Source organism: Gordionus sp. m RMFG-2023, chromosome 2 (genome assembly GCF_954871325.1).
Source record: "Gordionus sp. m RMFG-2023 chromosome 2, tfGorSpeb1-WG-v2, whole genome shotgun sequence".
Classification (NCBI taxonomy): domain Eukaryota; kingdom Metazoa; phylum Nematomorpha; class Gordioida; order Chordodea; family Parachordodidae; genus Gordionus; species Gordionus sp. m RMFG-2023.
In genome coordinates this window covers 19,573,806-19,600,613 of record NC_088776.1, presented here as the reverse complement: position 1 = coordinate 19,600,613, position 26,808 = coordinate 19,573,806, and the positions used below count along the sequence as shown (strand labels likewise).

At 26.3% G+C, this 26,808-nt stretch overlaps 1 protein-coding gene across 2 annotated transcripts in view; it reads right to left on the bottom strand.

The window, feature by feature from the left end:
• The window catches only part of LOC135925528 (Na(+)/H(+) exchanger beta-like), a 35,040-nt gene extending 10,659 nt beyond the window's left edge, over nucleotides 1-24,381 (bottom strand). The window contains exons 1-3 of one of the 2 annotated variants that reach the window (XM_065460909.1): nucleotides 10,257-10,387; nucleotides 1,581-1,640; nucleotides 1,312-1,534 (exon numbers count right to left, since the gene is read on the bottom strand). Coding sequence is in view for 1 of the 2 variants with exons in the window: in XM_065460908.1 (XP_065316980.1) it covers nucleotides 10,257-10,527 (271 nt within the window). In the remaining variant the exon portion in view is untranslated. Of the gene's footprint in view, nucleotides 1-1,311; nucleotides 1,535-1,580; nucleotides 1,641-10,256; nucleotides 10,948-24,181 lie in introns of those variants that run through there. The other variant, XM_065460908.1, reaches the window with a different exon arrangement.
• Nucleotides 24,382-26,808: the final 2,427 nt, after the last annotated feature.

The following is a 26,808-nucleotide window of genomic DNA, read 5'->3' as shown; positions in this document are numbered from 1 at the left end:
AAATTTTTTCACCTGTAAAGTGATAGATATAATAGAAAAAAAATTTGCACACGGAAACAGTTTAATTTTAAATGTTTTACAGATAGATAGATGTAAGGGAAGAGGAGATGCAAAATTCTATATATGAAAAATTGCTCTTGTAATCTTGGATTAATAGGCATTCGGCACAAATAAAATGGAAATAATTGGCAATATTTATTGAAAATTTATGAGTTAAATTAATCAATATAATAATTTGTTAAATATTCATTCATTCTCACTTTAAAAAAAATATTAATCATAATCATCAATTAGCTTTTGCTTAATTTAAAAATCAGATCAAAATTTATACAAAGGATTTTAAATATTTTTTTATAATTATAATTCAATCGATAAAAAATATTGGTATTTTAATTTAAAACATTTATTAATCATGAGGGTGGACAATTAAATGGAATAATTTTATAAAGGAATAATTGATAATCAATTTTTTAAAAAATGTTATTAAGCTTAAAAATAAGAGGATTACCATATAAAATTCATATAGTAAATGGGTTATTATAATGAAATTTAGCATTCATTAAAATTATTGACAAAAGTGGATTTCCATCAAGCCAACGATAATATATTTTGGATTTGAATTATCCTGCATTAATTAATTTTTTATATAAAAACCACATAAGTTCGCATATAACTATGTAGTCGTATATTAACATTTCAATTTAAGTTTAAGCTGCGTCCAAAACAATAATATTATATGTCGTATTGGGATATAGAATTTATAGTGATTCTGAATTTCACAACTTAAAATGATTTACTGAAGGTTGAGTAAACATTTCCAGCACCCAAAAAGTATGCCCATGTGAATTTCAGACAATTTTAGTAATGAACTTTTGTGTTTTCTAATAGGGAAGACTGAGTCATTCAATCTGCAGAATATTTAAGTTAGAGGCGTTTACCTCCAATGATGTCGGAGTTATAATTGCAAATGTATTTAATTTTTAAAAAAAAACAGAATTAAAAATGAAAAATCTAAATTTTCGATATACTAAGTTTTTAACCTTCAGTACTTATGGATCCTAACTTTTATAAATTAAATAATAACCATCATAAAACAATTTACAAATGTATATTTAACATCATAAAAAAACAAAAGTTAACAATTTCTCAAGCACATTATACAAAATATCAATAAAATATATTTAAAAAATGTAAAAACCAAAAAAAAGAGCAAACAACTATAACAAAATAATATAGTATAAATATTATCATTTGCATTGATAAAATAATTATCAATATAAACCGATTTTATTGCCTTAATTAAAATTTAACCTATTTTTGTTGATTTAACATTGCATGATCCTTTTACAAACTAATGCAATTGCAATTTCGTCCCTTGCGGGATTTCCCCAGGATACTGAGACACTTTAAATGAATTTTCCTACTTTTATGGCTAAGCTAAAAATATAAAAACAAAAATATACCAAAAGAGAAGAGAAAATAAAGTTTTTTGTCTTCATTTTTTGTCTTCATGTACTATAACGGGCTTCTCATCCTATAAAAAATCTATGATAGTCACGTAAAAAAATACTAATTTTTACCAAATTTCAATCATCCATAAGTAAAATGATTCATTTATTTCAGGAATACCTCAGTTTTTCCTACATGAAAAATCGATAATAAAAATTAATATACATTAAGATTAGTTCAAACTTGCATGGCAAAATTATATGAAATTCACAGTTTGGTATATTCTATAGTCTGGACATCCTTTTTAGATCAAATTTTTCAAATTTAAAAATCGCCTAAATAATTTATTTTTATAATTTTCTAGTCAATTTTTCAAAAAATTGAGATCAATAATGCTAAAATTTTACAAAAAAATTAACTCAAGACCCTCAAACTTTTTTTTAAAAAAAAGGAGCTAGTTAAGTTCCAATGGTGTTAAACTTTATCAGGATGCTCGCCAAAATCCTATGATAATTTTGTAAAGTGAAAATGGTTTTGCATTACAATTTATGATTTGGAAAAAGGGCAAATGTAAATGGCTATATTCCAACACAATGGAAACCCATTTAGCCAATTCGTAATGAGAAAAAAAATCTTTAGAGGTTTTGAGCAATTTTTTGTCAAATTTTAACATTTTATATATTAATTTTCTAAAATCTGACTCAATCAAATTTTAAAAAATTGGAGGATATTAAGTTCCATGTACCCTTTTAATAAAATTTCATAAAAAAAACAAGTGATGTGTTCTAGAGTTGTAAAGAAACACAATGCTTTTTCAAGTCACCAGGTACATATTTTAGAACTATCAGTCAGAGTTTTCTATTTACAGTTATCATTGGCGTACGCAGCGGGGGGGGGGCAGGGGGACAAATGCCCCCCCCCCCAAAGCCAAAAAATGCAGATGCCGGATATATTTTTCAAAAATATTATTTGTTTATATTAATTTATATTTGTTAATATATTCGTATCTCATATTAAATATATATTTAATTATATTTATTAACACATTTATCTACTAAGTTATTTTATCAATTAAATTCGATTTTAAGTTTTCCGGCGTAATATTTACTTATTATTTTCAAATTTTTAGTGGCGTAATATTTGTCTACCATTTTCAAATTTCTAGTCAAATAATAATTATTTCTGAAACTTCTTGTCCAACAGGGAAAAATTAATTACAAGTTCAACGAGATAGAGTATCTGCCATCAAGCAGTAACAGCTTTTAAGGATACAATGCTTATTACAAATTTTATTTCTCATTAGAATGTATTATTTAATTATACAACTATTTTAAGTATTACTTTTCAAAACATGACATTCTTGATTAAGAAAATGAGAATAGCGGAGAGCATTTTATCATAACTCAAGGAAATTAGGGCTAATGTTGATGAAGAATTTCACATTTAATTGTTGAGTCAAAAGCAGAGCTATGCGTGTTTAATATTTGCCTCCCTCGACTTGTAGCAAGGCAAGCTCATCGTTAAAACATTAATATAGGATCAGTAGAAGAGTATATCTTAAATCAGATACATTAATAACCCAAATAAATGAATTTTTAATTCATCATGCAGCACTTACTAATCTGCAAATAACTTCCACAAAAGCCTTCCCAACCTTTTTCAGATGGTGATAGAAAAAAAAATATTTTTTTTATTATGTAAATGTTAAAGTAGCTTATGATGCCTTACTAGCTGAATAACTATGTTTATAAGATTAACTATGGTTAATATAGTCCCAAAAAATGTTATGGATGCTCTGCATTATTTTAAACACATTTTAGATTAAATTCCCAATGTATTAAAAGGGTTTATAAACTCTTCCCATTAGTAAACTACTGAGAGAACATTCTCTTTTTTAAGAAGAATAACAGAGGCCTGGAGAAGTACCATTTGCAGGGCACGGCCCGGATTTTTTTTAAAGATTTTTTACGGCCCGGCCTAGGTTTTTTTTAAAAAAATATCAGGCCCGGCCGGCTTTTTTAAAAAAAATATTTAGGCCCGACTCAGCTTTTTTTAAAAAAAATTTAAGCCCGGCCTGGATTTTTTTAAAATAAATTTAATTTATTTTTAATTTTTATAGCTGATAATAACGATTTCAAATATAGGCTGTTTTAAAAAATACAGTCCGGATTGGGGTTTTTTAAAAATAATTTAGGCCCGACTTGGGTGTCTTTTTTAAAAAATTTTAAGCCCGGCCCGGGTATATTTAAAAAATTTAAAATACTGTCCTGCCCGGGGGCCGGGCCTGGAAGTCTCTGAAAAACATACAAAGAAGTACAACATCTGAAAGTAGATTGAAAGGTTTGGATCTTTTGAATATTCATAGGCATTTGACGACAAGCAAGGATGAGATAATTGAAAAATTAGCTCAATCACAACGAAGATTGGATTTTACATTGTAAATTTATAACATACAAAATGCGATTATTCCTAAGAAACTTTTTGTGTAAAGGCTCAAAAAATTCAAATTTCTATTTTGGGTCATTTAAGTGATCTTTACATATAATTTTTTATAATTCACATTAATTTAAATTGTGTATTAGAAATAGTTATTAGTCCTAATAAATTTATGTGATATTTTTAAAAAACAATAATATTTCTTAAAAAAATTTATTATCCCCCCCCCCCAAACCAAATTCCTGCGTACGCGCCTGACAGTTATACCTAAAACGAATTATTCATTATTCGATTGGATATTATTCGATTCGATTCTATTTTACAAATACGAATAACAAATTTATTGTTAGAATATGGAAAATATATTATTCGTCGTTTATCCATTATTTCATCGAATTATTCGAAATTATTTGTTTAATTTGACTTTTTCATATTAACCAAAATTTATAGTATATATTCGACATTATTTGTAAATATTCAAAAATATTCGTAAATATTAAAACTTATTCATAAATATTTATAATTATTTGTGAGTATTTAACATGTTCCTTACAGAACATTTTATTTTTTTGCTTTATTTCTATATCTATAAATCACTTTTTAAATACTAATAATCTAATTTTTCCAGAGTTTAAAAAAATCTTTTGAACAAAAATTTTTGAAGATTTTTAAAAGAAGAAAGATTTTTGATTAAATTTACCTAAAATTCCAGATAGAAAACCTTTTATAAATAATCATGAACAATAAATTTTTCAAGATGAAATCACAAATTAAAAAAAATATATATTCAAAGATTCTTTAAGAAAAAATGATTTTTAAAGAATTTGATTTTTGAATCTAGACGAATCGAATCGATAATATTTTTATTATTCGTTAAGAAATAAATAAGAAATTGTTACTATTATTCGAATCGAAAATATGAATCGAATACGAATAGTTATTCAATTCGATTCATTTGTATTTTTGTAGGTATTCACAATATTAATAATTCTCATCCAAATCCTGCCTGTGTACAAGTATTTTTAATTTATATTTTTTTCAAAAATCGATTTAAATCAAAAAAATCAAATGATAAATAAAAAAAATATTTAATTTTATAAAAACTAATTATAATTGGGATTTATTGATAATGTTAGACATTCATGAATTCATTTTTTAAGTCAGTAGTTATTTTAGTAAATTCAATCGTATTATATGCTATTATCGATTAAGCTAGCTAGTTTTAAGTTATAAATTAGGGAAAACTTGATACTCTCTTTTTATTCCATCATTTCATCTTATAAAATAATGAGCACTCATAATTAGTGCAATCATTTTTTAGCCTATAAGTTGACTTTTTTTAGTAGTGATATCCCATTTTCTTTTCCTTTTTCATCTGAAATTCGCTTTTATATTAAAAAAAAAAATATCTTTTTCGAAAATTTAAAAAAAAAAATTCATTAAGTGGAAAAGCAGAAATCATTCTACTTATAATTTTAAAATTAATATAGATTATTAGGATTGAGGGTTATAAATTAAAAAAAAATAATTTGTAAGCCTTCTTATAACAATTCATTTTAACAAAACGGAAAAAAATGAATAGCTTATATTCTTTAAAACTCGGTTTATTGAGCTGTAATATTTTTACTGTTATGATGTCTTGCTTGAAAATGATAAATCAATATATGAAGCCATGGCACAAAATGTTCTGGCATAGGAGATTGTAAAATTGATGCTAAAATAAATAAATTATAACAGTCTGTCTATATTGCAAATCCCAAAGACGTAGCCAGGATTCTCTTAATAATTAGTGACTTCTCACCCATTGATTAAGGGTTTAAAGCTCAATTTTTGAAGGACTATGGGCGGATTAAATTTTTTAAAAATAAATTTGTGTTTTACAACTTTTTTAAAAATTTCAGTTATAGCAATTTTATAAAATCTTAAAATATTGTTTAAAATGACATAATATATTTATTTTGGGGGAATGGTGGAGGGGGGGGGGGGTAGTATTTTTCATTAGCTTAAAATGATATTTATGGATACTTGCAAGCTTACCTTTTACTAATCACCTTACTTGACAAAAAATAAAAAAATGAGATTTTTCTAGTCGTAATAAAATATTTCAAAAAAGGAAACTGTATACATCAGATATTTGGTTTTATGACGATAATAACGAAACAGCGGAAATTGAAGTGATTCTATATAAAAAAAAATTGTTTACTGGATAAAAAAAATTGTTGCATTATAATGTAAGAACTGCTGGCATCCGTGAATTTTAAAAATTTGGCATCCTTACAAAATTCAATAAAAACTAAATTATATAATTGCACTATAAAATTATAACATTATTCGTATTAGAAATCAAATCCTGGCCTAACGGATCCATAATGATTGTAATGACGTTTCAGGCCCGTATTAATTATTGTCCAGCCCATAAAAAATTTTGTTAGAGTTGTCCACCCTGACAGTACGAAAAATATTTGACAGCAATTAAGCGATCAGGCTTTAAAAATGGCTTATATTTCTAATTCTTATAGCTAAAACAGGAAAAAAAGCATTAAAGTGCTATGTTTAAATTTATAATTTTTTTAATTGTCATTTTATGATTTATATATAGAATGTGAAAGAAAGACCAATTTTGGCCAAAGAACATGTCTTTCTCAAGGAATTCAAGTTGGCAACATAAGTAATCGATTATACTTATCGTTTAATGGTAAGTGCTGGATAATCGCAAATAACTTATAAATATATTAATAAGCATAGATGTAATTAAATAACTTTGATAATAAACAAAAACAAACAAAGCAATTTATAAATTTCAAAGTTAAAAAAAGTCATTAAGGTCGTTTTTTTTAAATATTCAATTCGATTATATAATGTAGGCATAATAAAAAATTTAACAAATAACAAAATCTTTTTTGGTGCACTTAGAGGGCTGTTGTGAGCGGGGTTTTAGCCCGTTCACCCTTATTTGGGTGGGCAGTTTAAAACAATATAACTTTGGCTGGCAAGTGGGGGGGGGGGGGAGGGGGGAGTGAAAATTATTTTTATAACAATGAGCAATCGGGTGTGTGAATGAATTTAAAATATTTTAGGGTGAAATGAACAGAACGAGCTTTATTTTTAAAAATTATTTTTTTTATTAATATTGCATATTTTATAAGTTTATGTAAAAATATATTAAATTAAAAAAGAGGCAAACCAATCAGTCAAATAATTTTAAAATATTTGGCGGATGAGCGGGTTAAACAGACGTTTTAAATAAATGGCGGGCTGGTAATTTTTTTAAACTATAAACGGGAGACGAGCTGGTTAAAAAAATTTTAAATAGTGATCAGGTAGGCTTTTAGGTTAAAATACGCTCACTGCAGACCTCTAGGTGGACTCTCAAATTAATTTTAAACGACTTTTTCTTAACAATCAAAACAATTTTCCAGCTCTTATTATTTCAGACTTGCAAGAAAAATGTCATTTTTTTAAAAATCTTTGGGCGTGATAAAAGAAACGTTTCGCTCAAGGATTGCTAATAATGAATCCAGGCGTTCTGAGTATAATTTGTCTCTCCCCATGATAAAGTCAAAAGGTTAAATTATGATATAACTATTCAAAAAATTATGCCCTTTGGTATTTTTAATTTTCAGAGATTACATTTTTTTGGCCATTTGAGTTTATCGTTTGGGTAATATTTTTTAATTTTGTTTTTCAAATAAATTTTATGAAAAAAAATATTTTCTACGATAATTATTTTTTATAAAATGTTGAATTAACAAATTAAGGAATCAAATTAGGAATATATTTTACTGGTGCACTGCTATCCAATTTCGCCATTATTACATATCGTCGGCCAGTGTCTTAACCATGGGAGGTTTGGGGGGCTAGTGTTATAGTGTTCTATATCCATTTTTTTTAAATGGTTCAGGAATAACATTTAAAAAGTATATTTCTTGCATTTTAATTAAGAGATCACAATGTAAATACAAATAAAAGATTATCCTCAATTATATTTCCATTTTTATCGTGGATATATTTATATGGATGCTTAGTTAATCTGAGGTTAACTAAGCATTCTCTATTTTTTATTTAGATCGGATTTTACACGAAAATTAAGGCCAAGTTTTTAATACTTTTATAGCTAGATGTTATTAAGAGTACCTTTTTAGCCATGCCGCATGGGCGTCTATGAACACATTTTAAATTTTTTTAGCATTATAATATAAAATTATAATTTAAAAACAAACATTTTTTCTATTAATAAATTTAGTTTCGAACATCCAGCATCATCTTATTCAACCCATTTTCTTCGAAAAATCAGACGGTGGGAGCCTATTTCTAAAAAATATAACTTTTCCAAAGAAATTTATCCTACATTTATAATTTTACAACAAATTCTGACTTATTGCAACTCTTATTTATAACCATAAATTGAGAATAATTTACAAATATATATAGGTCCCTCCAACTATTCATGACACGTCAAACGCTTTTGTTTTCAATTTAAAGAGTTCGATATAATATGATGTCAAAAAGTTTGTTAAATATAAAAAATAATTAATATATTGCTGAGAAATGATAACTTGATATTTATTTTGTTGGGAAATTATTAAAAATCAAAATTGTTGAAATATTTGAAGCTGCATAACTCTCCTTTAGCTTTAATATTTCAAGGCAGTTTCCAAGTCGAGAGACTCAACTTCTTCATATTTATTTGATTTTGGCCTTCATTTCAAGTCTCTTTCATTATTTTCAGTTAGTCCGAATGATTAAATTGTAATTATTACAATCTATATGGAATTGTGGAAAACTTGACTACCTTTTAAGATGGAAAAAATTTCGACTCAAAATTTCAATAACATCTAACAAAATGATTAAAAGATTAATTGCAGGAAAAATAAAACAGAAATTTCTTGAGTTTGACATTAAAAGATAGGTAATGTGTATGTGTAGTATTGTAATTATATTTTACATAATTTCGAATTTAATTTATATTTACAGAACTAGGAAGGGATTTTTGGACCCCAAGCTTATTATTCTCTATCTGAAAAACAGGCTTCCTGGCAAGAAAACTCGGAGATTATGCGACGCATAATTGACGTAAGTTTCTATGAGGCGAGGGGACCAAAGGGCAGAATGAAATTTGATATTTTTTGTAAAATTAAACAAGCAGATAATTTTACAAAAGTAAAAATTCTTGAATTAAATTAACGGATAATTGGTAAATTTGATTTTTGTCCTCATTTAATCAAATCCGTTGAGCATCCTAGAATTTTACTTGAAAATTTTATACAAGAAGCAAACATGCCTTGAGTTCAGAGCAAGGGCTGATCAAAGAAAAAATATGGACCAGTAAATTCAAAAAATATTTAAATGTGAAATCTAACCGTAGTAGAAAATAGTTTATCTATCCCCGCTGGTAATATTATTTTAAGCAATGGCACGTAATTCTTATCATTCGAGCTATATATGCTTAATTTTTTTTATAGCTTGATAGAAAATTTAGGTACGCTCGATAATAAGGTACTTTGAAGTCCTTATCGTTACTATGACAATTTTTACAATTTTATTTTTATTAAAATTTTAGCAACATGCCAAATTTCTGATATTCTTTTATTATCGATTCTTTTTAAAGTGATCAAAAATTCTTTTGTTATTGATTCCTTTCAAAATGATCAAAAATTATTTTTCATAAATATTATTCTTGTTTAATAGGTCATGGGAAAGACAGAAGAATTCATTTTATAATGATAAATAAATTTTAGGCACAATAATTTTTAAAATAATTCTTTTGGCAGATTCAAAAAGTTTTCGAATCGATAGTGACAAAGTGTTGAAAGATGATATCTATTATAACAATAAATTTTTGTTAATTTTAGTCCGGAAAAAGCTATATAATTTAAGAAGTAAATAATGAAATAAACGTTAAGTTATATCTATACTTAATTTTTGACATTTCTAAATAGCTTCTTAATATGACAAGCTCCCAGTGACTGTGGATATGATAATTTTTATAGGATGTTTGGGTATAGTTTAAGACTAAATGATATATTAATTAGTGCAAGAGCATGAAAACTTTTATAACCGTTTAACTATATAAAGGAACCTGTCAATATTTTTATACCCTATGTTTTTATAGATTAGGTATATATTACACTTAGTTTTAAAGATTTAAAAAGTTAATTTAATAATAGAATTTGTATCATATAATTATAGATCGATCTTGGCAATTTGTAGTATAAAATTTATCAGTTAAACCATATAATACATATGAATATAAGCTCAACGCCTTTCATCAACCTACCAAAATTTAATACTTAATCTCCTTTTTTTTTACTTAAAAACGAATATATGAAGTAAAAATTTGATATAAATGTTTTAAAATTGTTTTTATTAACCTATTTTGGCGAAGCTGGCAAGAAGAACCCAAACGGAGAGCATAAATGGTTTTTCAACATGCCCGTACTCAACAGCCGCAACCCGATAGCGAACTTCTTCCTTTGCTGATGCCGGGTCATGATGAGAGGAATCAATGGTGACTATCGAATTATGAGAATTTACTAAACTCGAAGACTTTTGCCTTTTTTCAAAAAAGCCCGAAGTAGGTTTACTGGTTAAAGCGAGTATTAAAAGTATCAATATTATCGATATTTGGTTATTTATCACCATTTTTAAAAAAATATTTGCAAGAAAAAAGAATACGGAAAGTATAAAAAAGAAATTTGTTAGCTTTGAAGAAGGTAGAAATTTTAATCAAATCTGCATATTATATCAAAATATTAGTTCGTTGTTCATGGTTTAGAAGATTTCTTTATAATTTCCATTATTTGCATCCATATATTTTTCTCTTCGCGTTCTTTAAATATTATAATTTCAAACAAAGATAAACCATTAGAGTTTTTTGGGACAAAGAGCAATTTTGTTTTCATATGTAATTATATATAGTGAAAGAGGGGAGGGCGGATGTTAGTATTTTTTATCGATAATGCCCTTAGAATACATTTTATATACGATGCTGGAGAAGTTCTATTGATTTCATGATATTGGGCGGAAACGGATAAACCCTTGACAATGATAGTCTATTATGTTCTTTTTAAAATAATGATATGATATAAATCAATTATATACAAAAAAATAATATATAAATAAAATAATTTTCAAATTTATTTTAACAAATTCAAAGTATCAAATTTTTTAAAAATATTATTGATCAGTTTTTGGTTCTATTTTCTGCCATATAAAAAATATTTATTATATAATATAATATAGATATGAATTAGTTTATACCAAATCGATTAATATACTTTTTTTTTAAATGGCATCAATTTATATTTAGTATATATTACTCTTTTTAAACTGAGAGACAATTATGAGGTTTTTTTTAAAATGAAGACGAAATTTTACGATTGAAAGTAAATTGAAAAGAAAATTTTACGATTGAAAGTAAATTGCTTTATTTTTGTTAACAGTTAATAAAAAGTAATTTTATTGCCCTTTAATATTCTTCATTTTTAAGCTTAAAATCTTGTTTGGCTAACTTTCATGTACTTAATGTCAAATAATAATAATATTTCCAATCATTTCAGTCTTTCTCTTAATAAGTAAGCAGCATAAATAATAAAAAGTTTTGAATGGAAAAATATGCACAGCCTCGGGGTTATAAGCCTTTTTATACATATTAATAATTATGTTATAACACAATTTTTGTAAATAAAATTTTATTTAGAAGTTTTATGAGATTGTTAATATTGGTAATTGTCAATTTTTTAGTCACTAGTCTAATAAATTTACGAAATTATAATGTTCAATAATAAAAATCCCCTCTCCCCCCCCCCTAAAGTAAATTTCTGACTATTTAATAACAAAAATAACTCCTTCTATACTATATAACATTAGGTGTTAAATAGTTTATTAATATTACAACTTTTACAATACCATAAAAATAGGGAATATGAGGGTTCAATATGGGAAAAAATGGTTTAAAATAAGCTAGAAATTAATGGATTAAAAAGATTGAGATTATGCATCTAAAAACAGCACAAATTTAGGCAATGACTAGTTTTTGGTTTCTGCCTACGAGTTAATAATGATTGGTTTCAAAATGACCGTAGTTATATTAAATATTCAAGACCTACCAATTTTTTGGGGAGTTGCAGGAGGGGGGGGGGTTATTATTCTCAAAATTTTTTCTATCGGGTTTTTTCCCACCTTTATGTTTTTCGGTGTTAATTTTCCTAAGCTTTTTCTCCCTGGATTTCTGGAAGCTTTTTTCTCCGGGAAGGTTTTATTACAGGAGCTATTTTTCCAGGATTTTCTCTATTAAATCTTTTCCAGATTTCAATTTTTATGGGTCTTTTCCCCTGGGTTTCTTTCTGGCCTTTTCTCCAGGGCGTTTTTTTATTAGTAGGGCTATTTTCCTGGTTATATTTCCAATATTTTTATTCCAATTACCGTTTTTTGCGTTTAAATCTTCATTCAAGAATAATATTAATTTTTTTTAATGATATTTGTAATTAGAAATTTGGGCGGGCCGTGAAATTACGCGTGACCCATCGTGTCACGGCGAGTCACGGCGTGAGTGTGAATATATTTTAAATTATTAGGCGTGACTGGGCGTGACGGGCCTTCCCAAAATTTTTCCCGAACGTGATCGGGCGTGAACATAAATTTCCCGTGAATCACGGAAATTTTAATTTTTATTTTTTTTATAAACATAAATTTGTTATTTCTAATTTAATTTAGTTCTTTTTTAAAAAAGAAAAATTTTTGAAAACAAAAAATATTCCGGCATTTTATAAACAACATCTGGTGTCACGCTCCTAGTTCTATTTTCTTTTTATGTTTAGGTGTTTTGTCGCGAGATTTTTTACTTAAACTTTAAAATTTATTCTCAAGCACATAAGGTAGGCTTAATACTAGATCCTAATTTCAAAAGCCCTAAGTTTTTAATAGACGAAGAAAAGGAAGATATTTACAAAACAATCTTAAAAATGTGAAATGATATAAAATTGATGATATATATGCATAGGTCAATGCCAACTGTTTTTAACTACTAATTCATCCTAAATTCATAAAAAACCATATATTCTAAATGAAACATATTTTTAGATGATTCTGATGAAGCATCAACATCTACCGATGAAAGCTGTATGAATTTAAAAAATTCATCCCATAAAACAAATAACAATGGCAATATTTTTAAGTTTTGGAAGCAGAAAATTTATTTATTAATTTGAGAAAATTAGAGAATAAAATTTTGTCAGCCCTGGCAAATTCGGCTTCTAATGGAAGGTTATTTTTTGTAGCCAATCACCTATTAGAGGAAAGGTGTACACAATTGAAATAAAAAAAAATAGACATTCATCTTTTTCTAAGTAAAAATTTGGATTTATAATAAGTATTTATTTTTTGTTATTATGGATTATGGAATTAAAGAAATAAATAGAATAAATTCAAAAAAGTGTAAAAAATTATAGCATTAAAGTTTTGAAAAATTTAAAAACACCGTGAATTTTCGGGCGTGAAGGGCGTGAATCAAAATATTGCCTTTCGTGAGCAGGCGGGTCCGGTCAAAAATGTTTTAGTGGTAAGCGTGAATGGGCGTGAATATTTATTGCCACCGTGGGCCGTGAATAAAAAATTAGGCCCGAGCCCACCTCTATTTTATATAATTTGTCAATTGTGGCTAATGGAAGAAAGGAGGTATTTATTTCAATGTTTTATGGGTTATTGTTTAAATTTTTGTATAACTTAACAGATTACTATTATTATTATGAGATATAATTCAAAAATATATGGTTAAACTATAATTTCTAAAAATTAATAGTATCAGATAAAAAAATATACATATGTATATTATTAATTAAATAAGATAATAAATACATTGGCAGAGAGGGGGCTTCTCTCCCAAACTCCTATTCGCTCCCACCTACGGCAGGTTTAGTATAAAAAAAGATTATTAACAACAAAATTTTGGCCCACCTTACGATTTAATCTAAAAATTTTATCAACGTTTATGGTATATTATATTAATCCATTTGATAGACAGTACAGTATAAAGAAAAAAAGTTATTACCCAAAAATTTCCAAAAATGACATCATGGCAGAATGGATTATATAGAGAAATAAATATCTGGTTTGAATCAGTTTTGTGAACCACAAAAAGAAACTGAATTATAAACAAAATGAAAACTATTAGACATAAACTGGGTCAAGCTTTTGGAAATACTAATTCGAAACTTATACCAAACCATTAAGTAGTGCTTAATTAGTACATTTTATTGCTTTAATTTGTTTGATAAATGGTAAAAGAAAAGGGAGGACAAGGAATTTAAAAATATTAAAACGGGCCCAGTCCGGGCTATTACATAAAAAAATGCGGGCCAGACGGGGTTGGCAATTTATATATAAAAATCAGGCAGAGTATCGCAAATCTGTGATTTTACATAAAATTTTAATACAGCAAGATATTAAAATTTTAAATTATTTTTTTGAATTTCAAACTAATATTTTGATTTTCGAAAATAAATTAAAATATGCTTATTTCTTTGTTGAGAGCTGTCTTACTAAAATACTAAATAATATAGTAAATTAACAAGAAACAAGTTATTTATGATAAGATTCAATAACAAATACACAATATAGATATCAAACACGATGATTTATAAATGGTTGTTGTAGAACTAGATAGGCATAGAGATAGAGGAGAGATATAAAAACTTATTTGACATTGGAAAACAAAATTAATGAGAATGAGTACATTTTTTTAAATAATAGGCAGAGGGAGGGGGTATTAAAACTATTGGCGGGGGTCGTATGTCTGATATAGAGACCCTTATTACAAAGTTTAACCAACAAAATCGTAAATTTTAATTATTTCTTAAACGTTGGTGACTTGTGGACCTATTTTTTTTTAGATTCGACTCGATCCCAAAATAACAAAATTTTGTCCTACCAATCCAATTTGAATTTTCTTATTTGGATTCAGACTCGGATCGGTCCATGCAAGCTCTAACTAACCCTTTTATATTAGGAAATAAATGAAACCAAAGTATTAAACGGAAAAGAAATAATAAATTCAAAATGTATAATTTTTTTATAGCTTTTCAAAACTGTGAAATGTTTTATATAAAATAAATTATAACATCAATATATCATGATATTTTATGGCTATTTCGTTTAATATAAAATGGTTTTCAGTTTATATATCATTTATTATATTTTGATGTCATATTGGACTCGATTTTTTTTAAATATTATGAAAATAATAATGATATATGGTATTTATATAACTAAATGTGGGGAAAATTGCTGAAATTTTTAAATATTTGCATTAAATAATTAATTCGATCCAATATTACATTGTAAGAATTCTCTTTGATAATAATAAAAAAAATTAAGCAAGATTTGTTGATTAACCTCCCAAGTACACAATCACTATGCTCATCGTTTTAAAAAAAATATCTAGGCATCTTTAAAATTGATGACAAAAGCTCTAATATAATGTTTTCATTTTACTCTAGGGATCTACTCCTTACCTAGGACTTCACTTACATTGATCTAATTGTTCGATCTAATCATAATCTAATGCACTTGCGTTTGCAGAGAATTTTGCAAAATAGTCAAATACAGTTCCATTTATCTTTCTTATGCAATCACACTTATGGTAGCAAAGAACCTTTTTCAAAAACCAATGATATATTAACGGCAAAAACTTACCTTAGCTTTGGTTCGATCCAATACATCCACATTTCTAATAATTGATATTATCTTCTCTTCCCTCTACCCCTACTCTTTACCTTTTGAGCAGTGACCCAGAATAAACTGAAAATCCGATAAACCATTATAATTTCCCGGATCGTTATATCAAAATTGTAAATGGGTAAACTTATGAACCGAATAGATATAAAATCTTTGAGTCAATTCAAATTGGGTTTGAAAAAGATAGCTTTATTTTTTTTGATTTAATTATTGAAAAAAACATCTTTTCTATTTTTCTTTAGCCGATAAAATTAAAAATTATCTAGCTTATAAATTTTATACCTTTTAATTAATTTCATTTCAACTATCATTATTATCATAATATAATATTAATTATAATTTAATGCTATCGCTAATTTATAATTCAATTAGCTTTCCCGAAATATTTTATGATTAAATGAAATGAACCTAATTAGAACACCGTTAAAATTAGCACTATAAAAATAACATGACAATAACCGTTATTAAAACAACTGGGCGAAACTGAATCATATGCATTATATACATAATGGTTCGGATCCCAGCTTTTGAAACTTTATTATCTTAATTATATTTTTTTTATGCAACGAGTTTATTTTTATAAATTTTCTTATTTTTTAAAAAAAATTTCACTATTTTTGTCTCTATTCATATCACACCTATCTGCCAATTATTTTCCCACTTAAATGATAATTATTTAATCATCAATATTATAGATTTTTCGATTATAAATTATTACAGCTTTGAAGAATTGATAACTGGTTTCAGTTTTATGGTAGAAATTACAATTTACATTTGCTCTCCCCAAAGATCTTGAAAATGAATAGAAAACAATAAATAATGCTCAATCCAAATACCATTTCCATTTAGAGTTCAGCCCAGCCCTGCCGTAACATGATCAACAAAACATAGATCAGCCCAATGGCTTAAAATAATATATTTCCTTCCAATTCTATTTTTTTGCCTAATTAATTATTAGAATTAAAAAATTTATTAAAAAACACCAAAAATTCTTTAAAAAAAATAGGTGTGAAATATTTCATCCTTTTTCTATCAAGTTAGCAATAAAAACAACTCTTATTTTCTGAAAGAGTTTCTATGTCAATTAAAATTATTATGTGTCTAAAAAAGCGATATATAAATATTTTATATTATAACATTTTATCTAATGTAAAAACCAGAGACCAGCGCTGCATAGGTCTATATTTTAAGCCCAGGCAGGATTTAAAAAAAATTTAATTTTCAAGCTAAGCCCTGTTTTTTTTGTGTTAAATAACCATTTTTTGACTGAGCTGGTCTTTTCAAGCGGATTTTTAAAGTTACCTTATTAAAAATAATTTTGACTGTATTTTGTAAATAATTTTAAAGGGAAATTGTAGCAGTAAATGATTGCCTAAAGATCTACTATATGTTCCAACTGATTAATTGATAAATTTTAAAAAAAATTAAGAAATTGGGCCACACCTAATTCAGTGCCTTTTTACAATTTTATTATTTTACGTTCTTCCCGGGCTAGGTCATTTAGAAAATTAGGTAATTTGGGAATCCCATCTCTAAATTCCACCAGTGGAATAATAAGGGATGTTATTTCGAGTCACTACACTTTCTCTAAAAATATTTATACGTTGCATATTTAATTCATCATTTTTTTAAAAAATATTTAGGATTAAATAAGTCAAGATATATTTGTTATACATTGTATTTTCCTCATGAATAATTTTCTATTTTTGGAAAATTCCTATTTAACAATAATTTGTTCATTTATTTGGAATTTTTCGTGTAACATTATCTTCAAGCGATAAATCTGAAAATAATTCAAGCTTTACATGAAAAATACTTTAAAAATTTTGAGTTATGTTAAAGTTGATGCAAAGCAAATATTTCACTTTTTTTCAGAAAATCTGGAATAAATTGAAAATTACTATTTAAAAATCTAGGACTATTTCAAATATACCTTCTATTAGTGATATGTCGGGCCTAATTTTTCAAGCCCGGCTCGGCCCGAAATTTTTTTTATAATGTTATGCCCGGCCCGAACCCGAAATTTTTTAAAAAAAATTTGCAGGCCTGGCCCAGCCCGAATTTATTTAAATATCGAAATTAATTCTTATAGTTACTCAAAATAAACGGTATATGTTGGCAAAAAATTCAACATAAAATTGATAAATTTAGATATATTTTAAAAAAAATAAAACCCAACCCGGCCCGGCCCGAATTTTCTAAAAAAATATTAGACCCGGCCCGAAGCCCGTTAGGGCCGGGTCTACTTTTGCAGATCTCTACCTTCTATAGACACATTTAACACAAAATTTGCAGGCCATAATAAAATAATTAAACATTTTTATTTTTTACAACAAGGTTTATAGAGCAACATTTAATTATAGTTTTAATTGGGGAATTCCTCTATTTTTAACCGTTTTTACAGATTTTTTAGCCGTTTAATTTTTAGTCGAAAACTTAAAAATAAAGCAAAATTTTTATGAAAAATTAGTTATAACTAGCTACATAAGATTTCCGATATTGTGAATAGTTAGGAATTATGTACTAGAATCCCAATTTAGTAAAATAATTATAATTTTTAGCCTTCAAATAGTACTCAAATTCCTATTGGTTGAAAAATTTTTAGGTTTCACTTTTTTTATAAAAATGCTTTTATTCTAAAGATTTTGAATTATAGCCGGTAATTAAAAAATTAACTAGTTTATTCTATTATAATTCAATATTTAAAAAATTTTAAATAAGTTAAATTTTAAATGTATAAAATATAAATTATTTATGTTTAAAAAAATAAACAATTGTTTATAAACAAAAATAACAAATCCAAAATTAAAAATTAAAAAAGATAAAGATGAAATATAGCGTAAAATGAGAAGAATAAGTAAGGAAGATTAAGTCAGTTCTATGCATAACCATTGAAATTTCTTGATACAACGATTTAAAATTTGCCCAAATACCTACAATACTTGAACTACCAGGAATTTTTAGATCCGATGGAAAGTTGCCTGACAGAATCACCCTGATCCCATGGAAATAGGGCCAATTTCTCGTTTGGGACTAGTCTTGTATAGATCAATTAGCCCCTATCCAACCAAACTTCAAAGGTACTCGAGTAAAAAGAACAATTTAAAATTTCTAAATATTCAGAAATTTCAGCTCATATAGTCCAATAATCTTCACAACCTTAACTTCCATTGGCAAGCTTACATTTTCCTCCTTCAAGGATTGATATCTCACATCTGCAATCTTACTGGCGATATATCTTTAAAGCGAAATAATAATCTTCAATGCCAGTATTCCCTTTATTTTAAAAAGTTATTAACTTTTACTAATTTTTTTCTTTCAAATTCTTCACTATAGTGATATATTGTATACATTTTTGGGGGAGAACGAGTGGGGGGGGGGCATGTAGGGGGGAAAGTTTTATTAGCTTAAAATGATTTTTACGGGAATAGGCAAATTTCCGAAGAGGATATTTATTCCCCAACCCCCTGGTTATGCCTATGGATTGAAAAGTTCCTTAAGAGCAACATTTATAACATAAATACCACTAAAATATATTAGAAGAAATTAATTCTTAGATTTGATATAATTTTTAATACCGTTCATGTGATTCCTTTGTGTAATTTATATTGCGATATCTAAACATTAATTTTCTTAATTACAATTTTACTTCTTAGCAATAAAGTCACATTTTTTATTATTTAGTTAAATAGATATTGGATATAATTATTACAATAAATTTATAATATACAAAGAAAGTCATTTAATATCTTTATTTAAAGTTCGTAAAATAATTTTTATTTTTAAGCAATGACACTTTCTATTTAAAAAAACCTGGTTACTCTAATATTTCTCACAGATTTTTTTCAGATATTTTGTGTTTTATTATATCTTACTGGTTCCTTTCCTTCATTCAATTCATTAGTATATACATACACCCCATTCTTCCAATTTAGTTCGAACAACCGATTTAGCATCTTATCTTTCAACTGAACCTTCAGACAGAGGGATGTTTGAATCCACCAAGATTGGAAAACCGATTGTCCCAACCATCATACTGACTATTTGTCTTATCTTCGATATGGTATTTTTATACACATTTCATGTTTCAGATGGATATCTTGACTGAATATGGATTGAGATATATAATTATTCTTTTAATAAGAGGCATAATTTTTATCATAAGCCAAAATATCGTTCTCAAGTTTTGACTACAGCCATCGAGGATAGAATTTCTGGTGCGCAATATTTTTAATCACCTTAAAATCTATAAATCTTGCAAATTGTAAATGATTAGGAACTAATAGATGATGAATAGATTTAAAAATTCAAATTTAATTGATTATGTTGATAGCATTAGGCCCTCTCAAAATTTTAAATTTTTTTATACTATTCGCGAAAAAACCGATCAGCCCAAGGAATCCCTCTTCTTACGCCAAAGACTTGCTACCGCCATTATTCGCTCTAACTATCTACGTTTTCACTTCCATTGAATAACCCTCCATATTCCTAGCTTCCTTTTTTTATCCCCCCCCCACCCCCGTAAATTCTATTCCTACATTTTTCACCTTTATTTATTTATTTTTTTTAAAAAAATTAATTATTTGCTACTACATTTTGACAACATATCATATCAGCAAATATTCAAATAAAGTAACCCATGACCGGAAAAAAAATATATAATTTTGATAATGTTAGCTAAAAATAAGTAATTTTGGATAATGTTAGCATAAAAAAGAATTTTGAAAATAATTTAAAAAAATTTTTTAAGCCCCTGAGATTGTTATGGCTAGTGACGCCCCTGCTTTAAATTATCCGTTATTGATAAATATTTAAATGTAATGCATAATATTTATTTGAAAATATAAATTAGAGAATAAACAAAATGAGTTTAAGATATATTTCCTAATTATATTTATAAAAAGATGTGGCGCGAGCCATGTCGAACCTAGAAAATTTTCTACGGGGCTTCGCGCAAGCTTGGGCCGAAAAAGAATAGATTATACAGGTCTATATATATAAATTATAGCAATCATAAAAAATAAATACAATAAACAAAACTAACAAAAATAAATTTTACCCAAAATGGCACAATTTAAAATATCTAGCAGCAATGTCGTTACTAGATGGGAGGGCAGATGGGCTCAATTTCTCTAAAATCTTTGGTGAATGCATTAAAAAATTCTTTTCTTTGAGAATTTTAGATAGAAACTTATTTTCGATGTTTTTAAAGATAAGACCCCTCGGATAGAAAAGCTCGCGACATTGATATTTAGATGTAACTGTTAGTTAAGATTACCACCCACCTAATAAGATTAAAATTTACAATTTATAGAAATTCGACCTTTAAAATCTGAGACCTTAATTGTTACTTGGTTACGTTCCAAGTGCTAATTGAAATTTTAATTAATTATTCATTTACCTTAATTCCTGTATAATATTTTTATAAGCGTGGGATAAATTTTATATTAAAGATCAGTCGATAATATTATTATTTCACAAAACTTTGTAAAATCAAATATAATACTAATTAATATATATTACCTATTTAAATATTAACCGTAACCAATATCAATTCATTAATAAACCCGTTATCATATTATATTTGAAATGGCCAGCTTTATTTCATTAACAATGCGAACAAATAAATATAAAATACTGAAAATAGGCGAAATAATAATGTAGCGTTTAAGATTTTCGGTGACCCGGGGGTAAGGGGGGAGGGGAATAAATCTCCAAACCCTTAAAAAATTGCAAGTTACTTAAGCCTTAGAGGAAAGGATATCCGAATCATTGGCATAAAGGGGATGTCGAAATTGCAGAAAATGGAAATTTATATAGTAAAAAAAAAAGAAAATCAAACTATTACACAAGAAGTAGAATTTAGTGGCCCCTAAAACTATTTTAGAATTGCATCCAATTTAAGTTCTGACTCTTTGTCCTGAAGCATAAGATTTATTTGGACCTTTTGATATTTCGGACAAGGACAATAACATTAAATAATTACGAACCGGTTTCCAAAAATTTGTACCGTGCACTGCACGCCAATAAAGAGTTGACCATCGTTATAATTTTTATTAATTGTCCTGCCCGTAAATTAAAATATTTGCCTGGTAATTTCCCAGTCAATTATATTTGCACTAAGATTTTAAGAAAAAATAGAAACGTTTGTGACACAAGGCTTGTTATAATTTTTCCAAGGATAATTGCGGCTAGGGGATGGGGGTCTTTGTCACACAGATGTAATATGTTTAACAATAAATTTCTGTAAGTTAGCTAATAACTTAATGCGAAGTTGTAAACAAAACAAACTTATTTTATCAGAATATTTTAATAATGTTATTGTTATAAAAGTCAATAACTTTACTACTTGCAAGAACAGCATATTATTTTTTTAATTGTATTTTTTTAACTTTCATAAAATTTTACAAAATATTTCCATTTTAGGTAATGAATTGAATAGACCTTGTTAAATTAGAATTGAATACGGAATACCCGATATGTTCCAAACGATTACTAATATACTATGTTGTTTTATTCGGCTCGATCTATGAATAAAAGGAATATATGATGACTTGATTTATTTTTTAATTTATATTTCAATTTTATAAATTACCCTTATTTCCAATATACATTACATTATTATCTAAATTTGATCGCAATATAATACCGATTGATTATATGAAATATATGCTTCAGCAATCCTAAAAAAATAATTTTATAAATGAATAAAAAACTAATTAGACTTGCTCAAACTTGAAAAAATCAGAGCAATTTTTTCACCTTGTAAAGGACCTGTGCGTTATGGGGAGATATCCTAATGACATATAATAAAAATGATAGCGTCGAGTACCAACGTTCATTGCCGAAATCTGAAAGTGCAACACAAATGAAAATTTTGTCTTCAGTGATTATAATTTTTTTTTAAAGACGTTATACATTACTTAGGAACCTGCAAAAAAGCTTTAGTCAGGTTTGGATCGTAGTTATTACAATAATACGGTATTCCATAGAAAAAACCTCATATTTAAAGTACTGACAAATAATTCTTGACAACTTGACATTTTAAAAATTTTTACTGTCCTCTGTTAATAGTGTAAATATAATATTTCTTCATTCTTCATTGTCTTACAAAAAAGTATTTAAAGGAATTTAACCCATCCAATAAAAAATAATAATTTGGGAGAGAGAAAATCGGGGCTGGGCTATCGAATCATTTTTTTATAAAATCATTAATGAAACTATATTATGACAGTAAAAGAACACCGATTGATGATAATAGGATATAAAATAGTAAGCTCATTGTTTCTTAAATAAAGGAATAACCCTTAATTCATAGTTATCACGAATTTACTGTGAAGAATACAAAAATACAGCATATTTTGTATATTCTTGATCTGAATATTTTTTATTTTAAAAAATATCTCTAGTTCCTAAAATTTCAACAATTAAGTTCCGATTCTTAAATTTGAAGGAAGCAGTTCTGAGGGTTTCATATTCTAGTTTCAAAAGAGGTCTGCAATGAGCTGAATTTTAACCAGCCCGCTCATGGTTTTAAAAATGCCTACTTGCCTATTAAAATTTGTTTAACCTGCCCACTCAACGTTTACACATCATTCCGCTCCCTCCCCACAAACCCACGAATGGAATTAATCTAGCTCGTTATTGACTTCTATTCATTTTTTTGAAATGTTGAAAGAAAATTTTACGAATTTAATAGGATATTTATTAAGCCTAATCATTCGAAAGGTGAAAACCCCACGCATCCCCCTATCCCCATGTAATGTACTAGGTTAGTAATTTTTAAATAGAATTCATGAACAGCAGCATAGAATTTGAAATAGGTAGCCATATATAAAATAAATGACTGAATTAGGTAATTATGAGCAGAATTGTTAAATTAAAATTCACCTAAAACGCAAAAAAAAATTTGCCAGAAAATTTTATGTTAAAAAATTTATGGAATAAAAATGCAGTGTCGAATAATAAAAACATATAATAATATAATAAATATAAATTAGACAATATCTCGGTAACATTAACTAGCGGTATGGCTGACGAAGATCTAATTTGTTCAGCAAACCTATATTTAATTTACGAACGCCTAAAACGTTCCATATTTAAATTAAAAAAAAAAATTTTCATAGCGTCGGGTGAAAATTATAGTGTTCTATATCCATTTATTTAAATTGTTTAGGAAAGCATTTAAATAAAAATAGATATTTCTTGCGTTTTAAATAGGAGGCCACATGTAATAGTGCAATAAAGGATTATTTTCAATTATATTTTAACATTTTCAATGTGGACATTTAAGAATGTAGTATTGAAGAATTCATTTATACAAAAAAAGCATTTTGGCAAAAAAAGTGGATATAGAAGACCATAACACTCAGTCGACGATATCTAAATACTAAAAAAATGACTAATTTGCATTCGAGATTTTTGATAAGAATATTAAATGAATATAAATTAAATGATAGAATAGATTAAAAAAATTTCACTTATTCTTAATTCATAATTAAATTAAAATTTGAGCAAAATATATCCATGCATAAAATGATTTTTAAATAAATAAAAAATTTACCTGTTTTAAAAACGAATTTTTTGTATTTTATGATTATAGGAAATTCATCATTCATTTCACCAGTAATTGAATTGATACATTTTAAATAATTATTTTATAACTAATCTTAATTGTTTTTTTTCCCATTATCGATATCTGATTCTGATTTTATTTTTCAAATAAAGGAGAATTTATCCATTAACATTTTTTTTAATTAATTTTTTTATAAAATATAAAAATATTATACACTTTTCATTATACATTTTTTTTCTTATAATTGAGTAAAATGATTTGATATTTATTCAAATTCTTTTATTTTTGTCTTTGTTAAAAAATATTTAATTATTTTATTTTTTTTCCAATAAATAATTTATATTATTCTCTTTTCTCTCTTGTATTGGCTTGACTTATAATAAATTCTTGTTAAATATTAACTATAAAATATAAATGTAAACACATAAACTACGCAAATATAAAAACGTAAATTATTTAAAAAATTGTGTAAAGTTAATAATTGAAATACTAACTACAATAAAATTAAAGTTATGGTAAATTAATTAAGTTTTTTTTTATATCACATAAAATTGTGAAAAATTTAAATTTCAAATATTTTAAGATTCCAATTATAATTTTACTATGTTTTTTAAGAAATTTTTATTATTTACCATATTCTTCTAAAAGCCTTGTGCCTTTTTATATAACAAAAAAAAATTCTAATATCTTTCCCTATCAAACAAACATATTTTTAAAAAATAAATTTTCAAATAAGAAAAAATCGATATATATTTTTTTTGTTTTATATTTTGTTATTTTATAAATAAAATCAGAATTTTATCTTCAAAATAATTGTCAATGTAAAAATCGCCCGCTGTAATGTAAGGTGGAAAATTATACGTGTATTTAATTTGTTGAATGGGGGAAAGGAGTGGGGGGGGGGAATTATTTTTTGCAGGAAACATTTTTCAAAAATCTTAAATTTCTTAAAGATTTTGCATGATCAAACATTGTTGTTAAACGGCTCAATTTGTTGAGTCGAATTTTTAAAACGGTTAACTCAATATTTTGTTTTGGAAAATTATACGCAAGCCTAAAGATTTTGGACATAGATGAAGCAAAGGTTTGGATATCTATTAGCGGAATCTCGCAGTTTAGGCAATATTTTTCTGATTAAAATATGATTTAACCGTTTTTTTAATCGGCTCAAATTGACCCCACTAATCAAATGGAATTCAGCACGGATCCGTGGATACTTTATAACTTTCTTCCGATATCAAATCATTCAATCATCTAAAGTTTTATATATTTTAGTTTCCAAATTTTGAACTTAAAAAAAATCAATTTTCATAAAATATATTTTAAAAAAAAGGATCCTTTTGTTATTTTATAAAAATCTGAAGAAAATTTATGTTCGATGCAAAATTAATAATATAAAAATAAATTAAATATAGCGTAAATTTAATAAAACAATAATAATAAATATATTTATAATCAAAATTAGCCTTTAATAATTAAAAAATTTCCAAATTTTTATCAATCATTCAAACATCACAGCTTTCATTACCAACATGTTTACCTTTACTAAATAAGCGCTTGATGGCAAAGGTGTGTTATATTCAATAAATATATATTTTTTATAATTTATATATGTATTAAAAATATTAATTGAATCATCATTTGAAATAAAAATAATTATTAAGGGAAAACGCGTTTTGAAGAAATTTTCCCAGACAGAGAAAGTAAAATTTCATCAATACAATCATTTGAATAGGCTTCTACATGTAGTGGTTGATTTTGCCGGTTTTTTCAAATAAGAAATTGACCGTTCTTTTATGGGGCAAATCTTGCAGCTAATATGCTACTATCCTCATATCATAGAGTGAAGGAAATCTATATTAATACGGAGCTGAGGAAAAGGTCAAAGGTTCTCATTTATATCTGTCACTTCAATATCTATATGACATTAGTAAATGCTTAAAAAAATTCGTTTTGTTTATAATTCAGTAAATAATACTCATAGACTGTAAATCAAATTCGTAAATGTGGTTTTGATAAAATTTATGAGAAATATAAAATATGGCGGATGATACTAAATTATGATGGTGCTAGATTTTTTAAAAAAATTTTTAATTTATATTTAAAAATATTTTATTTATTTACTTATTTGAGTAAAAAAATAAATTTTTAAAAGGATCGAATATTATACAAAATGATCACTATCCTCAATTTAAGAAAAAATGATCAGGTATATTTCTAAAATAAAGATCGAATCCAGGATCGTCGATCTTTTGATATCGATCCTTTGACAACTCGGAAATAACTTTATAATATATTATTTTTTAAAAATATCAAAAATTGACCAGTATAGATAAAATTTGGTAAAATTATTACAACTCATCTGTTTTTTTGTATATCGCCTTTATAAAGTGGTATATATTATTTATTTTTTTCACATGCATTTTTATTTAGGATTATTAAACGGTTCGATTTTTAAAAACGGCTAACACACTATTTTAGCAAAAAATATACGCAAGCCTCGAGATTTTGCTCATAGATGGCAGAACGGTTCGAATTTGAACATCAATTTAACGAAATCTTGAGGCATGTTTATTATTATTTTGACATAAATCTTAATTTATAATTGGGTAAAT